This window comes from Tauraco erythrolophus, chromosome 8, assembly GCF_009769465.1.
Source record: "Tauraco erythrolophus isolate bTauEry1 chromosome 8, bTauEry1.pri, whole genome shotgun sequence".
Classification (NCBI taxonomy): Eukaryota; Metazoa; Chordata; class Aves; order Musophagiformes; family Musophagidae; genus Tauraco; species Tauraco erythrolophus.
Window position 1 is genome coordinate 22,706,396 of NC_141472.1, and position 24,500 is coordinate 22,730,895.

At 37.7% G+C, this 24,500-nt stretch overlaps 1 protein-coding gene across 3 annotated transcripts in view; it reads left to right on the top strand.

Annotated features, from left to right (window-relative positions):
* The first annotated feature begins 471 nt into the window (after positions 1-471).
* Positions 472-24,500, top strand: part of LRP2 (LDL receptor related protein 2) — a 131,113-nt gene continuing 107,084 nt past the window's right edge. For all 3 annotated transcript variants that reach the window (XM_086616024.1, XM_086616025.1, XM_086616026.1), the window contains exons 1-3: positions 472-565; positions 20,272-20,379; positions 22,570-22,692. In XM_086616024.1, coding sequence (XP_086472150.1) covers positions 472-565; positions 20,272-20,379; positions 22,570-22,692 — 325 coding nt within the window. The remainder of the gene's footprint in view (positions 566-20,271; positions 20,380-22,569; positions 22,693-24,500) is intronic.

Here is a 24,500-nt window from a genome sequence, read left to right on the forward strand (position 1 = left end):
ATGTTTTTGAAAGTTGTCAAAAATCCTTTTCTTGTTTGGAGCATGCCTTTGGGACACTAAAACCTGGGACATGTTTCACTTGCAATCTGAAATTTCCCTGATCTACTCGAAATACTCAGTGTGAAACCAATGACTCCGACATAAAGCCTGCAAAGTGCGGGGCCTTGGAAGCATCTTGCCTCTCCTGCACAGTGTGGAAGGAGGGGCAGAGGCAGCCTGTAGCTGCGGGGCCTGGAGCAGTGCCTGATTCCCTCATGCTAGTTCCGGGGCCGCCGGGTATAAAGAGCTTTATGCAATGTCTGGAGGGTGGGAGTTTATAGAAAACGCGATGTCTCAACAGGCGAACACGCCTTTCTTCTGCAACTAGCGGGATAAGAAAGAGACACCGGGCTCCTTGTGCTGCTGCTGCTGTGCAGATCAGCACCCCGGAGTCGAGGAGCCAGCTCGGGGAGCTGGAGCATCCCAGCGCAGATGGGACCTCACCATCGAATGGATGGAAGAGCAGCAACTGCTTGCAAACTGCTCGTGTTATTCACTGCATGCATAATGCAGGGTAGTTGCCAAGGTAAGCGCTATGCTCCAGCCTCTCCGGAATGGGACTTGCACCGCAAGGAGCACATCCCTGTCCTGGGGACTGCTATGAGAAAAAACCAAAAATGCCTGAAAGTAGAGGGTTCTTGGGAGCTGATTCAAGGAGTTCTTTCTAATAGCTAGGGGAGACACTTGGCTCTTTCCAGGAGTCATTAGATGGAGTCGATTTCTGTTGTGCAAAAGCAAGTAGCACCTTGAAAAACACTGCAAACATCTCCGGCTCTTTAGCTTCACTTCATCTTGGCTTTGCATTATCCCGGGATGTTTGTTCTGATTGTTTTTTCTTGTTTGTACTTTTTTTTGTGGTTGTACAAGACAGCAACACACAAACGTTGCTATATTTGAAGGGACAACTCAGACTTTGCGACTCTACGGTCCAAACTCCCAGTTTACAGAGATGCAAGCGGGCAGCTTTTACTATAACGAGTACTGTGTATGGGCTGTGGGTAATGTTAAAAAAAAAAAAAAAGAAATCACCCCAGAGTTTTTGCATTTTTCCCTTGCGATCCTTGTGCCCTTCTTGCTACTGAAGTGTGCGGGTGGTTCGCCTGCATTCCAAGAGCAGGTTCGGTGACCGCTAAAAGTGTACCTGGAGTCATTTTTGACAAGAAGCGCACAGGCTGCGGCGCTTGCACGTAGACAGGTGGTGCCTGGGCGCGGGGTTGTGCGTGGACAGGCTTGCGTACGTGTGGCACACGCAGTCATCTACAGAAGGCTGTAAGAAAGAAACAGATGCTTAGTCTGGAGCACAATAAGCTCCCCTCAGTCGGTCTCAGACGCAGATTTGAAGTTGAGAGAGGGAGAACTTTTTCTCTGGGCTTTGCTGTTGCTAAGCGACGCGCGGGAGCATGTGACGGGCAGAGCGGGCTGAGTGCCGCTCCTCTGGTACTAATCTGGCTGCTAGGGATGGAGCGGCCGTGCCTCCAGCCCTCTCCCCTGCCTGTGGCTGCAGCCCACCTCTTCCTGTCTCCCCCTCTTCGCGCAGTTTAATTGCCCTGCAATGAAAATGAAGCCTGTCTTGTTGGAGCAGGACTGGCCGAAGAGCGTTTCCTCGGCCCCGTGTATTGACCCGGCAGTTCTGCTCTGTGTGTGTGTGTCTGTGTATTACATGTGCGTTCAAATTGTTAATCTGCTTTCTTTGCTCAACTCTTAGTTTAAGCTCCTTAGACAGAATCAAGTAAGTAATTATACAGCAACTGCTGCTAGCAGCTCCCACTTACGAGTCGGGAAACAGGAGATAGCTAATGTGCAGCAGGAGACCTGCAAAAGCCCTAGGCAAGGAGGTCACACTGGGCAGAGTTAATCCTATGCACTATTATTTTACGTTGGATAGAATGGAAGCTGCAGTGCTGATCTAAAAATTTATTTCTTTGCTCTGCAGCCACTTTTGACTGTTCAGGACATGCCTGGTAAATGACATGACAGGATAAGCGGAGGGAAGCTTAGAACTAGCATCCATAGGCAGTAGAAGTACAGAAGTTTTTTACTTTGATGGTGTCCTGTCCCCTCCCCCCTTCAGAGCAGAATAACTGTGCAAATGAAACAGTATAGTTTTAGTAATGGGTAACCGATGGGATAACTGATACTAGTAAGATCTCTAGATAGCAATCTTGGACACATTGTGATTATTATTGTGAAATATTTGGTATTCTTAAGTTCCAGCTCCTTGAATGTTGAGATCATGTCAGACTCTTATTTAAAAAACAACAACAACAAAAACATTAAGAGGATCATGAAAACAATTCCAAGGCTCAGAAGGAAAATGGTGAAAATCATATTATCTTGCCTAATTTTCAGTATTTTCAAAGGTGCTTCCATGATGATTTTGAAGATTTTTTTTTTTTTTTTTGTCAGCAACATGAGTGTTCCCAATATAAGCTGGATGTTTCCAGTAGTTTCATCTAAGCACTTGCTCAAATGATAATATCATGATTATTCATTGATTTATCTAATTCTGGATTTAGTGGGATTAAACATACCACTTATAAACAGAATAAAAATATTGCCTCTTGTAACTGCCAGTAGTACAGGACCTGGTTCTGCAACCTTTGCTCTATAAGCCTTGTTGCCTGTGGGGTAACTGCCATCAGAAAAAATTGCAAATGGAATCTAAAAAACTACCTAAGTGAAGATAGTGTCAAGAAGGAGCATCATGGGACTAATGTTAATGTTTGTTTTGAGGAATATCAAAGTGCTTCACGCTCATAGTCATGAACTAGAGACACTGCGTGGATGTTGTACTCTCAGCAGTTTTGCAGAGGGCAAATGAGATCACTAGGGCAACTTTGCGTTCGAACAATGAGTTCTTTAATGTTACTGCAAAGCATACCAGATCTACCTACTCATGCAGTGTTCCACGTAGTATCTGTTATGGGGCTTACCTTATCTAACACGGAAGGCCTGCTGTACTTTTTTTGATGAGGATTTAGTGTGAGGAAAAGTGTTTGAATTTTTCCGTGTTCTTAATGGTTCAGCACCAGAGGAATTGTTAGTTTAGTTTCTTTATAAAATCATATATAAAAATAATATATAAATCATTCATAGAAACCTGCTTATCTTTATAAAAAAGAACTCTTCTTTCTAGACACAAAGCATTAAGAAAATTCTTCACAAATCTTCTATAGTTAATATTTCTGTAACCTATGTATTTCAGATCACTTGAATTTCTTTTGTTGCTTTTTGATGTCCTTTAGGTCCCGATGACCTTCTTTCAACAGCTATGATGTAAATATTCCAGAAAATAAATTTATTAGTATTAAAATAATATGAATTGTTTAATAAATTACATTGGTATTGATTTTTGTCACCAATTCTGTTACATTAGTGCAAGTTACAAAACAATGCCAGTATTATCTTTTTTCAGACTTGCATGTACTTACACTGAAATTCTGGCTTTGTTGCAATTTATTCCAAAGTACTAAATTGCTTTGTAAATCCTTCTTTTTTTTTTTTTTTTTTTTTTAAGAAAGCTGATCATCTATTCTGTATGCATCTTGGCAAAATGTGATTTGTGCAGAAACTTTGCTGTAATGCATATGTTAGTGCATCAAATTTGATTTACAGCCGAAATCTCTGCAGTGATAAATCATCAGCTTAAACAAGTCCCAGGCCAATATGACTAACATTTGTTACCGTTGTAAGGTACCTATCAGTCTGAGAATGAAGGCTATTCTAAGAATGAATCTATATGGTGTGATATCATGTCTCAGAAATCACAGTGAACGTTTGCGTGAAGTGAGGCCAGTAATGAATAGGCATGATAAGACCAGGTAGAGAAGAGCTACTGCAGCTTTTTCCAGAATGGCATGGAGAAACATGGTTTTCCATCAGGCATTGTGATAGTTCAATCTCCGAATCAGTAATTCAGTGGTTTTTAGACATTGCCTTCACTCAAATCTAATTAATCCATCTGTAGGATGATGTATAGTGATGTTGCTGTAGGCGACAGGCCAGAGTCAGTATTCATACTCCCTTGTACAGTGCTGTGCATGTTTAAATGACAGAGAAGTCAGTCTGTAAGATTATCCCCCTGCCAAGATCTAGTGTTTGAAGACCATGTGTTGACTTGGGGACTGAGGATTTGGGAGTAATTAGAAGGAAGAAAGGATGACAAAGAAAATGAATATATTGATGCAATCCTGACATACAATTTAATAGGTATTGTGCATGACCTGTGGACTGCAGTGTTCCTAATCCTGCACTAGCATAATTTTCTTGGTTTCTCTTGGAGAAGTACTCACACAAAATCAAGAGTCCTGAGTGTCCATCTACCTGGCTCTGAACTGGTTTATTTCCTGAGGGCTGACAATTTAAAAGTGCCCATCAGTGAAATGCATTATAATCTTCTCACATTTTAATTAATGAGTAGTATTGCTGTGCACTGACAGTATTTTTTTTTTCATGGTTCTTTTTAATGAGTAGCCCTCTTTTGGTACATCTCTTGAATTTTCTTAATAATTTACTCTTTCTGTATACTGTTCAGCAAAGCATATCAGGAATTTGCAAAGTAATCAGCTAAAGTGAAGAATGGGACAGACCCCAAAATTTTAGTTAAAAATTGAAAGCAGTAATTGGATGACACCTGGTTAGATTTAGGTTCTATGCCAAATGCTAGAATTACAGTAAATAATTAAGCTGCAGGAGTCAAGACAAATAGAGACAGAGCATCTAAGCAGATTTCAACTAAGATAAATGTGTGATGTATGCGATGCTTCTATTTCCCTGCAAGACAAACCAAAACCTTCTTTCATATATTGAGCTGATTGGAAATTTGAGCAATGAAATCCTACTTTAATCCAGATTTACTTTCTGTGTGTTTTGCAGGAAATGAGCAAAGATTCATTTGGGGGAAAGGTAGAATGCAATTTCATTAAAACCTTTTAATTCTTATCCTTTTAGGCTTCCTGGATTGACATGAAATCAGTCACACTCTTTGGAGCCTTTCTCCCTCCATATGCCTTTTTACACTGTTAGATTATTGCCAGATCAAAGCCCAATGTTTGTTTGTTTTTGTTTTTTGTTTTTTTTCTTTTCTTCGGTTCTCATTATTTAGGACTAAACCTGGAGGTTCTTCTTTCAAGATTTTTTTTTACAGAATACTGTTATTTTTAATTGAACAGTAAATACGTACATTGTAGAGGTTATTTTATCTTCATAAATATTGGATCAAATGCCATTCAGTCTTCCTACAATGCTTATTTTTAGATCTGAGAGCTTGTGAAAACTCTTCAGACAGACAAATATATAACTTTTAATCACATTGTACTGCCACTTTCTATAGCAGGAGTTTATAATTGTTTCTCCTCTAGTGTTGGAACCATATAGAACTTCGGTTGTTTCAAAGGAAATTAAGCTCTCTGGAAGCTGTCATTGTTGAAAAACATTGAAGGTCCTTTCTCATTAATGATCTACAGGTTGACATCTATTTAAAGAGAAGTTGATGTTTTTATTCTACTGTGGCTAATTAGTGATGATAATCAGATAATTTGTCAGCTTCTTTTTAATAGCTTACACTGTGGCGAATAAAGGGCAGAGCTTTTTTTCAAGACATTTAAAACTGAAGTGCTTCTTTATATAATTTGATAATTATACTTTACTCTTAAAGATACCTTGAGCTGTTTCTAGATGAAGGAATGACAAGAATTCTTCTGAGTCCACCCAGTGCAGCTCCTTTAATTTCAAAGAAATTATCCCTGAGTTATGCTGGTTTAAGAGATGATAGAAAATAGGATTCAGTGAAGAGTAAACATATCTCTTAATAGCTTATTATTGTTTGAGATCCATTTTGAAGTCCACTTTCTTATGATAATATTCATTTTATTAACTGTTTTTGCTTCCTTAGTTCAGCACACTTTTAGAACAGTTTAAGAAAATGAAGTTTAGTAAGCATAGAAGTGTTTAATGGAATGGATAGCCTTTAGCGGATTCCATAAGCTTTTACTGTTGGTTTCAAGGCTTTTAATGTTTTCTTTGTTTTGCAACGCTTAAAGTGGATTAGAGATCCAAGGATCACTGTTACAAGTTTTGTTTTGGATTAATGAAATGACAGCTAAGAGTTGACTGAAATTGTTCTACTTTTATGACCTGGTTCTATTTTATACTTTTAACATGAATAAATTGTCTTTGTTTTACAATCAAGAAGCCAGATCTTCAGCAAAAGAGCACTGTTTACAGCCGCAGTGTGTCTGCCCAATTATTTTCTTGCACGAGCAGGTCATGATACTACACCCTGCTGAGTTGAGTTGAAGAATGGGGGTCCGTTCCAATAGGGATTCCCTTTGATGAGGATTGCAGGCTTGTGCTTTTGTGGAGCAAGAAGGATGGGGGTTTTAGTTGTGTTCTGTGGCATCTCTTAAAAAAAAAAAAAAAAAAAGGCATAGTCCACAAGAAATCCCAGGAACCCATATATTCACTGATATATTTAGAATCTAGGTAATGGTTTTTATCTTCAGAAGCTATTGTGCACATTATCAACTCAGATAAATACACCACAGTTTAGTTTAGTTTAGTTTGAGGAAGTACAGGGCCTGCAGAACTGGAGTACATACATGTATCAATAATCCTCCCCAGAAGAAGGAAGTCTAGTATGTAAAGTTCACATCATTCAACACCAGTGGGAGATCCCATTTAGAGAGCTGATCAAGCCCTTATCATACCTTGTCATCCAAGGGTACAGTTTCATGAGAAGTGATGAGCCAATTGAACAGCTCACTGCTGCTGGAAGCAGGAGGCCGCAGTCTCCTTTCCTCTCTTCTCCAATGTCCCATTCCCGTGTTGCTGCCAGACTTGAATTCCTGCTGCTTGCTTTGTGCTAGCACCACTGATCATCGGACCTCTCTGTGAGGTGCTTTCCCTTACAAACCTGGAGGAAAACTAAAGCAGGCCTAGGGAATTAGGTGGTTTCCTGGTGGAAATTTAGTGATTTAGCACAGCATGCAGAAAGGTCTGGTAGTTGCTGGAGTTTGGAAAAGAAAGTGAACTTTAGCATCAAATGGGAGAAAAAGAAGAGCTGGAAAGGGGGAGAGAATGAGAGACCCCTTTCTCCTTGGTAAGTCAGTGGGTTGGCTCAGCCAGCCGTGCAACCCCTGCTTCACGCTACTGCTCAAAACATATAGGAAATGCTTGGCTAGCATGCTAGGTACAAGAGTGGTCCCATCAGGGCTATAGTGAACCAGTGTTAGCACTGCAGGAAACCTTTTTGTAAAGTTGTCTAGTGTAAACAGATGGCTTGACTTGAATAGGACTGCTCACGTGTTCACTTTTGAGCAGGATTGTAGGGCTGTTTTCAACCTGCAATGCAATAAATGAGTTGGACGATAACCAAGCACATGGAATGCTGCTGCAGTTTTTGTTTGCCTTCTAGCTGTGTTAATAAAAATAACTTTTACAACTATGAGATCTAATAGGTTTTAAAACCATTTCATGTGAAACAAATGAGCCACAGCTTGTGTCTGAAATGAGTGACAATGTTTGTGGTGTCTTCCATATGAATATAGAAGCCCTTTTTATTAACGTAGCAGTTTTGACTTCTCTGTGTGAACTCAGCTGCAGAATGCACTTTAAAGCCTTGCTGAAAATGAATTTTTGTTCCTAGTATTCCATAAATGTAACAAAGTACTAAAATTCCTTTTGTTACCTCTACAGTACACAAAAGGTATTTAGTGGAGTAGTTAAACTGCATCTTCTTCAGTTGTAAATCTGAGCCTTGACAAACTTCTGTTGGCTGAACCAGTAGGGAAATCTGGATAGAACCTCAGACATAGCTCAGTTGTGGCCTGTACTTTTGCTCAGGCAGGCCGGCCATCCGCTTCGCCAGGAGCTCTGCCTGAATAAAGAGGGCAACAGCAACAATTGGGCTCCTTTGGCACTTGCAGAAGTGATATTCTGTCATGGAATTTGTATTCTAACTGTAGGCAATTGAAAATAAAAAAGGCAGTTTAACAGTGGAAATGCAAAAATGCTGTTATTACTAGCTTTTATTAGTTTTGCGGTTTTTAACTTTATTAAGCCTGCCACAGAATGCACTATAAAATGATTATCTTACAATGAAAATACAAAAAATAATAAAACTTTAAGCATGAACTTTAAATCCTTCAGAAATCTCTTGGATTTGTTTGAGGAAAAAAAGAAACTAAAAGACGAATAGTTAAATTCAATAAAATGATGAGTAGCAAAATTTAAATTACTTGAGTGAGGTAAAAGCTCCAACCTCAACAGAGTATTTTATCCATACTAAGACTTTTAAGACTTTGTCACCTATTAGATGACAGAAACCATTTCTTCTTGTTTTTTTGTTTGGTTTCCTGAAGAAAAGATGCTTTAGTAATTGACTGCTTTTTTTTTTTTTTTTTAAATTTACAATACATTTTAACTTGTTGGCGTATTTAACTTTTTCCAATAGAGATGAAGAATTCTCAGAGACTTAAATCCCAGGAAATTTCATAAGATAATAGAGAGACACCCAAATTATCACCCTGTTAAGGGAAAATCTCAGTCATTAAACATTCCATATAGAGATACTGACTCTCTGCTCAGCAATATATAGGGTGTGATTGCAGTCTTCTTCCTAGCAGGCATTTCCAAAGGCTGGTCGAAACTATCGCTATGAGGAAGGGATTACAATTTAAAGGTTGCAAGTCTGTAGGCAAAAGCCTGCAGTTCTGAGAGCAATGTTATTTGTATGTTGTGTGCTTCCTCTGTGAAACTTGAGAGACAATGTGTGCCTTTCCCGTGGTTTTTGTGCTTGCTCTGGAAGTAAGTACATAGTATGCAGTACTCGTATGCTCTTGTGTTTGCAAGGGTGCTGCAAGTGTGGGGCTTACTCAGCTACACAGCCTAAAGCAGGAGACTCTTCTTCTCTGCTCTTCACCTCTATGCCTAGAATGCTGCTTAGAATAGCTAGCTAATGTATTTAAAGAATTGCTTAAAATAATACACCTAGCAGCCTCCAATGAAGGGAAGTATCAGCAGAATTAAGCATCCTTAAAAAAATCCAAATGGGTGAGTAAATCTGACAGCTGGAGAGTTTGGTTGGTTAGAGGAGGTCCAAGTAAAACACTTCCATTGGGGCTGACAGGAAGGGTAATGTTTCGGTGGGAGATGATATTTCTTGTATTTATCTTCTTCCTATGACTTCAGGGACTTTGTCTTTTTAATTGACAAACTCATCCTTTCACTCAAATAGTTATATTTTTATTTTTTTAAACTGAAAACTATAAAGAAAATATACCACATTTAAAAATGAAATCGTTCAAGGATGATTTAATTCTTATTGTTCATTTTCAGGTCTATTAAGATAAATTTGCTTTTTGTGTGAGCACATTGGACAACACTGTTTCAGTTTAGATGGTCCTTCCTTTACTCAGGCCTGCCTTAGCATGTGGAATTTCTTCTTCAAGAAGCTTGATAAGGAGTGACCAGCCATAGCTATTGACTGCTAGCTGAAACTGAGTCGCTACTGAATAAGGGAGAAACGTGATGAGTGTCAAGGCATCCAAAGAAATATATGTGATTCCTAGTGCCATGGACAGTAGTAAGTAGCGTTAGAATATCTATCTAGACACACTGAGTGGTTGTAACATATGATCTATCTGTTCTGCACTGACACCTCAGTTTTTCTGCTTTTCTGAAAATGTTCTCACATGTTTAGTTTGCAACAAGTAACAACTATTTTTTTTAAGTGCAAAATGATGACTAGTACTCTGTGAAGCTTTGGGACATAGTTTAAATAGTCTTTTTTTATCCGAGAGTCCCACTAGTTGTGATGGCACTACTTAAGTAGTGAAGAATTTTGTTATAGATATGGGTTCTGTGGTGGGAAGAGAGAAATAGCTTTATGTACTTACTGTGATTATTTGTAAGGGAAAGTGGTTTATTTTTTTGCATTACAAGTTTCATTTTTCATTTAATAACTCGTGATACAACATTTCAGTAAGGTTTATGATTTGGCAAAGTGATATATGTTGCATAGAAATTTTCAGTCTAGCGACAATACGCAACTATAAAAATTTACGCAATTTCACTGTCACAAACTGGAATCAGCCTCAGTAAGAGCCTTCCAATACTAGTGCTGTAATGACTCATTGGCTTTCAGGAGGGCATGACTGAATTGAATGCAGCTCACCATCTCAGCATGGAGTCTAATTTTGAGAACAAACAGCACATTGGTTGGAAAATTTATGTAAAAAACAGTACAGCTCTCAAAATGCGAATAGCTTCCTGAGAAGGTTTTATCATCTGCTACGGCAACTATTGGACTTTCTCAGTGGTATGTGCTGTACATGTTCTCTCTAAGTTGTTTAAGCACTTTTTTTATTTTCCACACGCTGTGTAGTTGTAAATACTTCCTAGTCTTGAAGATTTTCCTCCTTTGGTCATATTCCCCCCTGCTCTTATCCAATTGTTATTCTAGAGCAGCCTTGGGGCCATTAGCAAGGTTCATTCTTATGAAAATGCTTGGGATGCTTCCTTCTGTGAGTAACTGGGGGTGTCTTTATTTCTACTAGCTTTGCTTGTTCTTCTTCCTCTTTATGTCATTTGGTCAATTAGAACAGATTTTTGCATATTTAATGTGCCGTTCATGAAAAAGAAGCTTCTGGGATTTAGGAGAGCTCAGAAATGTATGCTTCCCTAGAGATCCACAGTGCTTGCTTTGCTTACCCAGCTAATAGAATCACAATTGATTTATGTGGATTAAGACACCTAATGTCAAGACAACTGGTTGAGGTTATCCAATTTACTGCAGAACATGATCTTTACATGTCATGTGTCTGAAATACATTCTTATATTGTGAAGGCTAATCTTTCAGTACTGCAAGTACTGTTTCTCTTGAATTTGGCCATACAGATAATAACTTTACCAAATTCTCTAAGAAAGGAGTAAAAGTAGTTTTTATTAGTCTCACCTTGGAAAATACTTTATATACAGTCAGCGTTTAAGAAAGTGTCCAATAAAAAATAATGATTGATTCTCAGTTACCACTGAAGTATGAGAAATTTGACAGTGACTTCAATGGAAGGAGGAGCCTGGTCTGTTCACTGTAAGGAATATTTACCTTATCAGTAGAAAGGAGTATCATCTCCTGTCTACTAGAATTAGCCCTTGCTTAAAAGGATTATTTCTTATTCCTGCCTTGTAATAAGACTAAGAAGATAATAAGAGTTTATTTGTTGCTTTTTAAAAAGTGTGTGAGTTGAAGCAAGATTATAAAGGAACTTAATTTTGATTACTTTGCTTTTAGTACTGTAGGATGGTAAAGATACAGAGCACGCATATATGCTGTTTGTGAGCATGTGTAATAAATAAATTGTAATGATTTTAAATTTAAGAAGTTTATTTTTTTTTACATTTAGAATCAGTATGAATAACTTAAATATTGTTTATCTTATGTTTTTTATTTTTTCCAGAATGAATGATTTTAAAGTGATAATGTAGAAACTAGTTATTTTGTTCTGAATACCAGAGCTTTAAGAAAAAAAAAAAAATTAAACTGGGAGTTTTTTTTTTTTTAAGAGTTCCATGTAGTGTTTATCAGAAAATTAGGAACTTATTCTCTTATTATTAGTTCAGGCTTATACCTGAAAAAAATAAAATTGAATAGATTTGTTAAAAATGAATTTATCAATGGTTTCTATTTTTATCAGGCTGTTTGCATTCGTTGCTTTTTCAATTAACAAAGCTGAAGTAAGGTAGAGAGGGTGAGGATTATGAATATCTTTAACGTTGCTAGGAGGCATTTACAGTGTCATTCCTTTGAACTTGATGTCTGCAGGAGATTTGAACCCTTTTTTCTTTGCAGGAAAGCTTTCCTGCTTAGTTTCAGTAGATTAATATCCAGTATTTCTTTAATTCTTGGATTTATGTTGAGGCATTAGCAGAAATGAATCTATAGTCCTTTTATAACTGTATTAACTGAGAACAAATAGTTTAACATAGAGTACACTAATTTTAAGTATTTTTAAAAAAGATTTTGCATGTGGGCATTATTAAAATGAGATTTGATGCTTTAGTTTTAACAATGGTTTAAGTTGATAAGTGTCTGTATGCTCAAGAGCATGCAGGCACAAAGTGCAGAATATAAGGTGGATTTTGCTGTCTCCAGACTTTTTTTTTTCTTTTTTTTCCCCACTACTTGTCAAGTGGTTTTGAAAGGGAAACCATAAGATTCTGCTATTGCTGCTGTGAAACATGATATTTCTAAGTCCATACTGGAAGAGAAAATTTTTATTTTTGTTCTCGAATTTTAAGGGCTATTTATTAAGAATTGGTGAGTAAAAATTTAAAATGTAGGTACTGGATTCTACTCTGTCAGGCAAGATCCATTTATTACAGCTACTGATACTTATCACTCCACTGAACTCAGGACGTGATTTACTCAAAATTTCCTCTCCTGTGGATATGGAATATCTAGCTCATTCATCTGAGATGGAAATAGACTCTGCATATCCAGGTAGGCTTTCAGAAAGAAACAGATGAGCAAAGTCTAAACTTAGGTTTCTCTTCTGTTTTCATTCCTCTCACCCTCCTGATATCAGTTCTATTTACAATCAAATAATACATAAAGTTCTACATGTGAGTGGGTGTATTGCTTTCTGCTGTTTGGTGGAGTAAAAGCTATTTTCTTATCATCATCAATGGTTTCTGCTAATTTTTGAGGAAACTCTGCAATTTCAACTTGGGAGCCAAATCTCTTAGTCCAGTTAGTGTTAGTGGAAAACCAAATCTGTTGCTTCAAGTTCAGTCATTTTATTGTTTCCATGTCCTTGCCACCCTACTTCACCCTCACCCCTTTGTAAAATAGTCTGAAATAATCAATATGATTTGTGTACCAGAAAGTTTTCTAAAATGTCTGCATCTTTGCTTGGGGGCTAGAGAGTGCATAATAAAACAATCCAAGTAAGTAAACAGAGTACTTCTGCACATGTATCACATGATGTTGTTGACATTCAGAAGAATGAATGGACTCAAGGGTAGACAACTTGTGTGAAGAGTAGTGCATTGATCACTGTTAAAGACACCAGAGCTAGAGATGGAGTCTCCTCCAACACTGATTGCTAGAAGGTTGGAGGCCCATCCATAGGAAGGATCAAGGTGTATGTGCCTTGTTTCTTGTGCTGTCTAACAAATATACACACAACTGAGTGTGCCTGTCATGCTGTGGCTTCCTGGAGCGCTACTGGAGAAAGAGTAGAATATGAATATGTGTTGATGAAGGGAAGAACGGCACCATTTGACCTTTGCTTATTGACATTGGGACAGCCAGGTGAGTTGTCATGGCTGTCACCTTTATGCTGCAAACTATGTAGAGTACGACCCTTCTTTTTGTTAAGTGTTTGTACAGTGCAAGGCACAAAGAGTCCTTGATCAACCACTGACTCTGTAGATGCTGTTTTACTAATAATAATCTGGTTATAATATGTAATTGGATGATAAGTCAGTAATAGAAATCCTCTACTTACCTATTAACATCGTAACTCTGTGTCTCTGGCACTGCAGCTGTTCTACTTCAGATTGTTCCTTGACTAGTCCCCTGTCCACCTGTCAATGTATATACAGAGATCTTGCAGTCGTATGAAGTGGGTGCGAACTCACATTTGTACTGTCTTTTTGTTGATATTGTCAATTAAAATTATTTCTCTAATATAACCTGGTTTAGAGACATGTAGGTACAAAAGATACACTCTGTGTTGCGAGATCTTGAAGACTGAAGATAAATCTTCTACTGCTTTCTGTAATACCTATAAATGCTCATATGATCTGTGGTTTTTTTTAATCCGAATAGTTTATATTAAATGTAATGGAGTTTGCAGAGTGTAGAAAGACTGAAAGTTAAATATTGTCTCAAGGTATGTGAAATTTAGCCTAAGTTTATCAGACTCTGTTTTTATTAATATTTTAAATAATCTTTGTTCATTTGCCTATTATAATTGATAGCAGAATACTACTTTTCAGTACCACACGGCATTTTACAATAATAAGCAAAGGTTTTTCCTAAACTGTGGATTTTACTTCTTTCTTCATTAGAGTGGGGGGAGAGAGATGGAATTTCCACAGGTTCAGCTTCCCCTCCCTGAGCTTTCCAAAACCTTGGGCTGTTTGACATGTAATTAAGCTAGGCAAAAATCTGACATCGAAGTGTATGGAAGATGATTCTCCAGGATTCTTCTACCTCCGAGTCCGCTGGAGTGGGCTGTCCTGTTTGGGGGCTGAATAGGAATAAAGAGTACCTGTTGTTGGAAGGCAGAAAGGGAGAAATGAGAGCTTGTCATTTTCTTTTTGTAAAACTTATGTGGAAGAGACTTGTAATGTACTGTTCATTTGCACTTATTTGTTGAAAAACTGCAGATGTATTAGAGGTGGAACTGTCCAGTTGAAAAAATACTGCCTTGAAGAACGTTACTGTTGTAAATGTAAGAAATCTGTTGAGAGAGATGATTCCTGAAGTGTAAAGTAATCACAGCGATGTAAGTTTCGTTTTTGAGTGGACAGTTTGAGAATGGTACAATCTATACCCGGGCTTCATGTGTTCTTCATTACTTTTAATCTTTAATTCAAGCTTAACTGTTAAAGAGGTGTTAGCAATTCTCAAAGGCATTGTGAGCATGAGGAAGAAAGAACAAATGAGGGGTTTGGCCTATTCTGTATAGTCAGAATAGACAGTCATGGTGCCTTTAACCTGTCGATGATAAATGTAATTCAAGGTTTGGAGTCAAAGTATGAGGGACTTCAAGGTTGAATGGGCAGGTAGAAAACGTATGAAAAGAATTAGGAACTGCTAGAACTGTTCATAGAGGAGCTGAAAAGAGTCTAAAGTAATGCAGAGTGGCAGAGTAAGGCAGTATTGGTTTCCATGACAGCTGAACGTAAAATTCTGGTTTTAATACAAAGGGATTGAATTTAAGCTTCAATTCTCAATCTAAATATTTCTATGCAAACATATTGAGGCAAATGAAGCACAGAAGAGGTTGAGAGAGTGTAATGGACTGCCTTCCTGTTGAAGACTGTAGCCCTATGGATTAAACCATTGTGCTGTGAAATGCCTGAGGCTATTAACCTCTCTCTCTTCTGCTGGAGTTCCATATGACTTAATGTGACATTGAGTAACATTCATTAGTGGTGTGAAGGTTGACTACTGTTGTGGTCTGGTGGCAGTGGGATTTGTCTTTGGCAATGGTTTAGCTTAAGATACTTCAGGCAACGCTTGTTGGGCAAAACTTGTCTTGCAGAAGATTTTGTAGGTAATTTTGTTAAATAGTGCTTGTATTGCATTATTTCCTTTGATAAGAGATACCTTTTTTTGATTTTATTAAAAATAAATGTATTTCATTTGGTTGGTGTTTTGTTCCATCTTTGCTCTGACAAAATCAGTATTATATTAGAATCATAGAATCATAGAATGGTTAGGGCTGGAAGGGACCTTCAAAGGTCATCTAGTCCAACCCCCCTGCAAGGAACAGGGATATCTCCAACTAGATCAGGTTGCTCAGGGCCTCGTCCAACCTGGCCTTGAACATCTCCAGGGATGGAGCATCCACCACCTCTCTGGGCAACCTGTTCCAGTGTTCTACAACTCTCATGGTAAAAAATTTTTTCCTAATATCCAATCTGAATCTACCTCCCTCTATTTTAAAACCATTACCCCTTGTCCTATCACAACTGGCCCTCCTGAATAGCCTCTCCCCATCTTTCCTGTAGGCTCCCTTGAGGTACTGGAAGACCGCTATAAGGTCACCCCAGAGCCTCCTCTTCTCCAGGCTGAACAGCCCCAACTCTTTCAGCCTGTCCTCATAGGAAAGGTGCTCCAGCCCTCTTATCATCTTTGTGGCCCTCCTCTGGACCCTCTCCAACTGGTCCATGTCCTTCTTATGGTGGGGGCTCCAGAACTGGACACAGTACTCCAGGCGAGGTCTCACGAGGGCAGAGTAGAGGGGAATAATCACCTCTCTGGAATCATTCTCTCTGGAATATTGCTTTATTCCAGTGGAAAGTGACTACCTGGCATAATCTTTATGCAAGTAGCTTACCCAGAGCTGATAATATTAGCCTTCTTGTTTTTACCGGAGCAAACTGTGAATCTGAAACATACACTTAGGAGTCTCTTATAAGAGAATCCGAGACACAGAGAACCATGGAAGGTCTAGTGACAAAGTGAACTTAAAAGCCCAAAGATAATAAGTATAGCAAGAAGTTTAGAAACAGTGCTTTGGGCTATAACTTTCCAGTGATGCTTCTGATCTTTGGTTTGCATTTTTCAGTACTGGACAGGTTTATATTAAAGATGATACCGTATTTTTGTTTTCCTTGATGTTTCCCTGAATATTGAGCAGTTGAAACAGTTCTTATCTTTCAAAATTATTTTTGTTAATGCCCAGAAAGTGTTCTTTATATATGTTCTGATGTGACTCGTATGGTCTGCCATGCATTTTTAGTCCATATTTTAGTAGTGCTTTAATCACAGAAGACTAAAAATTAATTATAGTAAAAGTAGAGCAATACCAAAAATTCAGTTGTTTCTGAATTTTGAACTTTCAAAAGCCATCTAGATTCTTTTGTATTAGCATATTTTAAGCCTGACAGTGAAGAGAATGCTTTGGGGTGATCTTATAGTCTTCCAGTACCTGAAGGGGGCCTACAGGAAAGCTGGAGAGGGACGTTTTACAAGGGTATATAGTGACAGGACAAGGGGAAATGGTTTTAAACTGAAAGAGAGTAGATTTAGGTTAGGCATAAGGAAGGCATTTTTTACATTGAGGATGATGAGGCACTAGAACAGGTTGACCAGAGAAGTTGTGGATGTCCCATCCTTGGAATTGTTTAAGGCTAGGCAGGATGAGGCTTTAAGCAACCTGGTCTAGTGGAAGGTGTCCCTGCCCATGGCAGGAGGGTTGGAACTAGATGATCTTTGAGGTCCCTTCCAACCCAAACCATTCTATGATTCTATGACTAACTGTTTTACTGGTTGTTTTTAAACTCTGCGATTATTTCCTCCAGGAATCCTGCTAACAGGATTCCATTTGCCTGAAAGAGATGTCTGGTTTTATCAGCATCTGTCAGAGTAAATCAGGATTTCTATGGAAATTAGCTCATTAGATTATTTTTTGGCAATGTCTGACTGATTCATGAGCTGCCTTGCCACTTAAAAAACTATCTCTTATTGAAAACGAAACCTCCCATAAAATTACTAATGACTAATCCTTCAGTGAATCTAGGCTTCAAATAATAACAAAAAAACTAGTGGATGCCCCTTGTCTTCTGACAGTCCCCGCTCTTGCTGACACCCAGATGTGGCAGACTCACATTGCATAGCATACGCCAGTGGAAATAGTCCGTTTGGACTCCTCATGCTTCCTCTGTGGATGATTACTAGTCAGTGTGAGTAACATTTTTACTTAAATTAATGCTGTTTAAAATGTATAATTGAATTAATAGTAACTAAATCACAATTCTCCAAATCTTCTAAGTTTCCAGTACTTGTTTTTAGCAGAATATGTACAGCTAAGTTTGAGCAAATGGTCTCTGTAGTGTCCATAGTAACAAACTTGGTTATTGCTGATATGGCTCTTTCTCTTTCATTCTGGATATTTCCCCTGAGTATTCATAGCAGTAATTTTGTAATCATGCATTTTTCCCCTGATTACTTTCTCCTTTATCGAAGTTCGAATTGTTTTTGTCTGCAGTTGAAATACAAGCTTTTCAGAACCTTGATGAGAAGTGCTCTTGATACTGCCGATCACTTTTACTTCTTCCGTACTACTTATTTTCAAAGATTGTCTTTTTAATGAATTAACATCACTGTCTACTAAGTAATTTTCTTTGTTCTAAAGATAATATAAACCAGTGATAAGTGAAGTATCAGTCTTTCGTATTTTTTGTAGGTGTTTCAGAGCTCTTTGCCTTTAGTTATAAGTAAGCATGGAAGATAACGTTTGAAAAGCCTAATGCCATAATTAAATGGATTATAACAGAGCTGCTGAGGAATTATATAAACAGATGTTAATACAGCGCTTACTGTATGTAGGTGTGAGCAACTTAAACTGTAGTTCTGCGAAGTATTACAGAGTGTAGGAGAACTGCGTGATTTGCAGATTTTCTGTTAACATTCAGTTACCATTTCTCATACTGTACAAAGGCTGCTATGTTTATAATGCTTTCTGAAAAGTTTATCAGTGTTATCTCATCATTTTTATCACTATAAGGGTATGTTGAACTATAGTAACTTAATACAAGATAGGCAAAATAACTTGGCTGTGTTTTATGTAGTGCTTGCAATTTTTTTGGGTAGTTACTATTTACAATAATATACAAATTTCTCATATTGCTAGTTTATAAACATTTGTTTTGTTAGAAATTCGGTCATGGGGATGCAGATTTAATTCTGTATTGTAACTTCTTTTAAGTATGTGGCTATGAATATTCCAGTGATTTTTGAATGGCAATAATATACTGAACATACAAGCAGATTTAGTATTTGCTTTGCATAGTAATTCCAGTTGATTAGTAGTGGTTTATGTGTTGTGTTTATTGGAGCTTTAACTGCTAATCTCTTAAGGAAATGTTGCTTTGTAGGGTAAAATTCAGCAAGAGGGCCTGGGATTCCAGAGTGAACTTGTACATTCCTTCAGGGCATTTTTGCAAGGGAGGTTGTTGTGTTTTAAAGGTAGTTGATAAGAGACCTGCACCACCAACCCCAGACCTGCACCACCAACCACCACCATGCATTAGTCTATAGAAGGTATTTGGGTGAACATACTCCTGTACCACTCCGTACCACCATTTATCCAAGTGAAATTTTTGACCATTTGCAGGATACATTATAAATCAGGATGTCACTACCAGACAATCAGATTTGAACATTCCTTGCATAAAGTAGCTTGCCTATATCCCTTAGGAATACATCACTTAACTGTGTTTATGTGACAGTGTTGATATGCCTGGTTTTACATGAGAGTTAGGGTAGCGTGTTATTTATGTCGTCATGAATTCAAAAAGTTAGGTGATTGTGCTTTATGTATACTGAGGTTATCTTCTCTGGGTAAATCACTCAGAATAATTAGAAGATGTAGTTTTATCACACGGCTATTAATTAAATCAGGAAACAGGATTTTTTTTTTCCTCCAGAATTGGGCTTTGCTACTACCTCAGGTTTTTTCAGTGTTCCCTTCTCGGAGGTGCTGACAAGAGATAAACATGAAACAGAGCTCTGTTGAACCTAATTACATTATAGCTCGTTGTTCTGGGGACCTATAAAACTGTTCACTCCCTTTTTATGAGGCTGTAGTCACAAGGAAAGGCCATAAACAGTGCGTTTTCTCTTTCCTATGGGACTGGAGATTTCATTAGTCAACTCTTATAAAGGCGTGATCCAGCTGCATTTACACCTGGCAATGAATGCTTCTTTATCAGATCTTAATCCTTAGTAGGTCAAGCAGGAGGGCATGACAGCAGGATAGCTTTTGATCAGCCATAAATGTCTGAAAGCTTAATTTCTTTTAAAATAATTTGCTATTCAAATATTGACTGAAGACATGCTTTCCTGTACTTCAGAGGAAAGATTTTAAATATTAGGGCATTATTAAAAATTACAACAAAACTGAGGTCTTTCTATACTTTCAAACAGGTCACTGCTGAAACAAGATTTCCACATCAGCTAAATGGATTATTACTATTTTTTTTTCAAATCCTCAGAGGCTCTCAGGAGGACGTTTAGCCCTTAGAAATAATGTGAAAAATGATGCCCTACCTTTGTTAAGTCTATACTGCTTGGGAGTTTAAAATGGATTAATTTCTGCTAAACAGGTTTTTGTAGTGTAGGTGCTCCTCTGAGACTTGAGTTATTTTTTCTTTTGTGGTTTTTTTTTTTTTAATTTTTTTTGCTTTGTTTGGGTAATATACAAATACATTAAAATTATGGGAATTTTCTAGCAATTTAGTCAGGAAATGTCCTATAAGATTTAGAGCTGGTTCTTTTCTTTTTATTTTGTTTGACTGGGTGTGTAAAGATCTAAACAATTTATATTTGGCCTTATGTTTGTTTGTTTTATTTATATTTTTGTAGTATCATATATTCTCTCCTTTTCATGCTGTAAAGTGACGAGTAGGTTACAGTTCGACAAGAACACATGCCACTGTCTGTTTTTATGTGCTAGTCCTGCTAACCTGTTTGGTACTTCGCTTTAACACAGGATGTGAGCGTGGACAGTTTCGCTGTGGAAATGGTCGCTGTATTCCTGCAGATTGGAGGTGTGATGGGGCTAGAGACTGCTCGGATGATACAGATGAAGCTGGTTGTCGTAAGTGAAACAATTATAGAACGAGTTTTGTGTAATATAAGAAATACTGAGATCCCAATGTGCTTAACTGTACCTGTGGTACAAGAATGAATGTTAGAGGGGGAGAAAACTCCGAGTTGTCTTGAGACAACTGCAAAATCTGCTTAAGAGTCATATTTCTTGAATCCATTGGCTTTGGTAGTCAGAAATTCAACTAATGCTTGACTTCTAACATGACTTAGCCCTCTCTTAAAAATCTGAGTGTCCAATAATGCCGTTTCATTTGATGACTAATGGGCTAGGTGCTAAGTAGATGTAGAAATCTATTGTATTCTATTATTGCAGTAATCCTGAATATTGGATGTATATACAGCTGCTACCAGCATCACTTGAGCTCCAAATCTTTGGATCTTTCAGACCATAGACAACAAGCTGTATCTACTGCACCTTAAGTAGAGTCTTGGTTAGTTCTCTGGAGTTGGTCAAGATATTCTCAGTGCCAGCAGCTCAGGGATAACAATTCCGTTCAGATGGGCTGTAATATCCATGCACAAAAATCCTCTCAAGCTGAAGATTAAAAAATTGTGAAATCTCCACAGTCTGTTTTGAGGATCTTGCCTGCATTTTACCTTCTTTGTGGTTCTAGTGTTCTTTGAGGTTTTGTGGGCTGGTCCAGTTATCGGCTCACTTAAAGGTTAGGCCAATTTGTGTCTTTCAGCTGATGGGGAGTGAAAAAGACTAATTTATGTTGATTGTTTTCACACTGGACTGTTTTTTTTTACTGCTTGACCCATATAATAATTGGAGATCATTCACACAGCTTAGCACTCTGATTTGTTGCTTAGCACTTTAGTTAGCTCCAAAAAACACTGCAGTTCTGGACGAAGAGTGCCTTAAACTGATAAAATAGTTTTGTCCTGTAGCTTCCTATTTCAGCTTAGTTCTGAACTGCAACTGGAAAGACGTGATTGGGCTTTGAACGAGGACTGAGTAAAATCTACATTGACTTTGTGAAAGATAAAAAAAGAAATGCTGACAACTGCTACGTTTGTTATAGTTACAAGCATGGGGTTGAATTGTTCTCACTTTCATATGTGTGATGAATTAGGAAGATGAAAATGAACCTTTTCAGGTTTTTTCAGTTAATTGTGCTTTTAAAACCAGGATGTTAATGTGCTCTAGGTAGCAGGGCATGTAAGTGTCTAGATGGTTTTAAACTGTTTAAAGCTGGCTGAAGGTTAAAATTACATTACAAGATTATTATTTGGTTCTTAAAACACAAATTGAAAAAAAGTACATATGAAATGCATTGTCTGTATTATGTGATTGATTTTTAGTTGCTTTACCTCTGAAGTAAATTTGTGCTTCTCAACTCTAAATCTACAAAGCGATTTATTTTTCTTCCTTGATGTTTTGTTGACATTGATAGTTGTGCTTGCATATCCTTCTGTGAGCGCAGAGTGTTTCTAGTTGACTTCATAGTACAGCAAAAACACGATCCTGAGAAAAAAGTTTGTTAAAACTGGAGTCCTGTCTACTGGACTGTGTTGTGCTATTGATTCTTCCCAGGAGTGTTAACTAGGGATGAAGCAAGCTGTAACACAGTTTCAGATGTTTATTTTGATCTTTCTCTGTAATGATTCCTTGTTGTTTGGCTGTTTGAAAAGTACAGAGTGGAGTTGGTCAGCAACATTTCAGATCGTTCTGACCTGACCCTCACTTTTGCCTCATGAATTCACAGAGAAGAGCCAGGAGCTTGTTTTAAAAGCCCTTCTTCCTACTGAGGATAGAGCATCTAAGGCAAAGTGAGAGCAATTGAACAGATGCCTGTGAGACTAGGAAAGCTAGCGTGACTCCATATATAAGTCAAAAAAAAGCAGCTGTGCCAGAGCTCTGTTCAGAGCCTTAAGCTTTTGCTATGACCTACCTTCTAGAGGAGCCTATCTCTCCAGGGGAGGATACAAAACTGAGGATTAATACACAGGAATTCACTAAACTGAATTTTGCCTTTGAGCATCCTTCTGCTTCCCCACTTTCTTCTCCCTGCTTTGTCCTTTTTCTTTGGTTTGTCAAATTGTTTATGTGGTTATTGCAAGTTATAGTTAATCCACACTTGAATCTTAAGTTTTCTTTTCCTTTATTTACTTGTTTTCTTTGAAAGTGCCCTCTCCGATGCCTGTAAAATGACATTTTTTTCATTGCTTACACTAGCACAACCTACCTGTGAGGGAAATCAGTTTCAGTGTCAGACTGATGGTGAATGTATTCCACAGTCATGGGTTTGTGATGATGAGGAAGACTGTGAAGATGGCTCAGATGAGCATCAACAATGTCGTAAGTATTTAAGTTCTAATGTTGTACCAGCTTTGTGAAATAAGGTTATTCATACAATAGCATATTGAGAACATACAGAAAGAAGCCTGCTGTAAGTACAGCTTTTACCAGAAGTCTCCCTAAAGTAGTTCCTAGAAATAAAAGAATCTGAATTTGGAAATGGATTAAAATACAGAAAATACATCCAAAAGAAATCTTCAGTGCATATTAGTTTCATAGTCAATACAAAATTTAGTAGTTCCAAAAATGGTGAAATAGTCATAATACTCTGATGTCCAAACACTGTCTCAGTCACAGAAAAAGCTGCTTCATTCATTGCGTAACAAAATTCATACTTGGCGTCTCAGAATTATTTAAAAAAGAAGTTCATTTCTTTCTAGAAAATTTTGAAGTTTATACGTATATAAGAAAGTAAATTGAAGTAAACATTGCTAAAGATTCTTGTACGATCTTCAGTGATGCTATTTAATGGCATTATTATTTAAAATGACCAGAGCCATTTTTTCTCCTATTCAGATAGGAGGAATACCAAAAGTCCTGGTATGGGGTGAAAGTGTAGTCTTTTGTCATCATTTGGACATAATTCCTATTAGTATTTTATTTTAATACACTAAACAGTGTATTAATCATGTTTGAATTGCTATTTTAAACTGAAGTATTTAATGTTCTCTGTATATTTTAGAGCAAATAAGTCATTTAGCAGCCTAACTGCTATAGCCATAGTCTCCTCCTTTTTTCAATATTGACAGCAAGATAAACACTGACAATAATAAAATATGTTACTCTGATTTTTTTAATTTTGTGACTAAGCAGTTGAAGGACTACATACAGTTAAGTACATGCCAAAATGATGAACAGTGAACTGAGATGATTATTGCACCAAATTACATTCTCTGTGTTACTGCATGAGACATGAAGAAAAAGCGTAGTAGTGTTCTAAAGATCCAATTTCCTGCTATTCCTAGTATTAGAAGTTAGTTGAAGTGGTGAGGTTAAGATTCATTTAATTTCCTTTTGATTCTATGTATAATTTTTGGATAATTTCTTTAAACTGAACATCTCTAGAGCTACTAACTAACCCCTTTGATTCTGAGGAAGTTCACAGGTTGAAGTTTTGGAAAGATTTTGCTCACAAACTTGGTTTGTGCTTTTACATCTTGATACTTGTTTCCAGTGAGGATGAAAAAATTGGAACTAAGGTTAACTGCCTTTTGCTCCCCTCTTCGTCTGAGAAGGTGTCAGCACAACTGCTGGTTATGTTTTAACTAAGGAGTCTGTAGATACAAAACGTGAAATGAGCAACAGCTCTGAGTTGACTTTTGAACTGGGTCACTGTAACATTGTTATCCATGTACTGGTTAATCGTGAGTGTTAGTAACTTACAGTGGTACTGTGCTGCTGCTGCTGTTTTTGAGCCATCTCTTGGTATTTGTCCTTATTCTTCTACAGGGACTTTTTATCTCTGTGCTTGGAAATTCTGGAGGAGCTTTTCTTTCTTGAAATGTTAAAAATTTTTCCTGAGAAAAACGGCCAACAGCTCAGGGAGTCGTACATGCAGAATTACTGTCTTGCTCTTGTTTTCCCTCATGACACTAGTATCCCAGTAGCTGATCTTACTTTGGGAACACTGCTGACAGAAGAAGGAATAGAGAGCCCCTGTAAAGCAGCAGAGCAGATGCTAGCGCGTAGACTGGCATGGCATGAGATACTGCGTGAATCTGAAACAAACAAACGTGCAGGTGACACAATGGATGAAAAGTTAGCAGTAATTTCACCTTTCAGCTCCATCTTCACAGATTCAATTAATT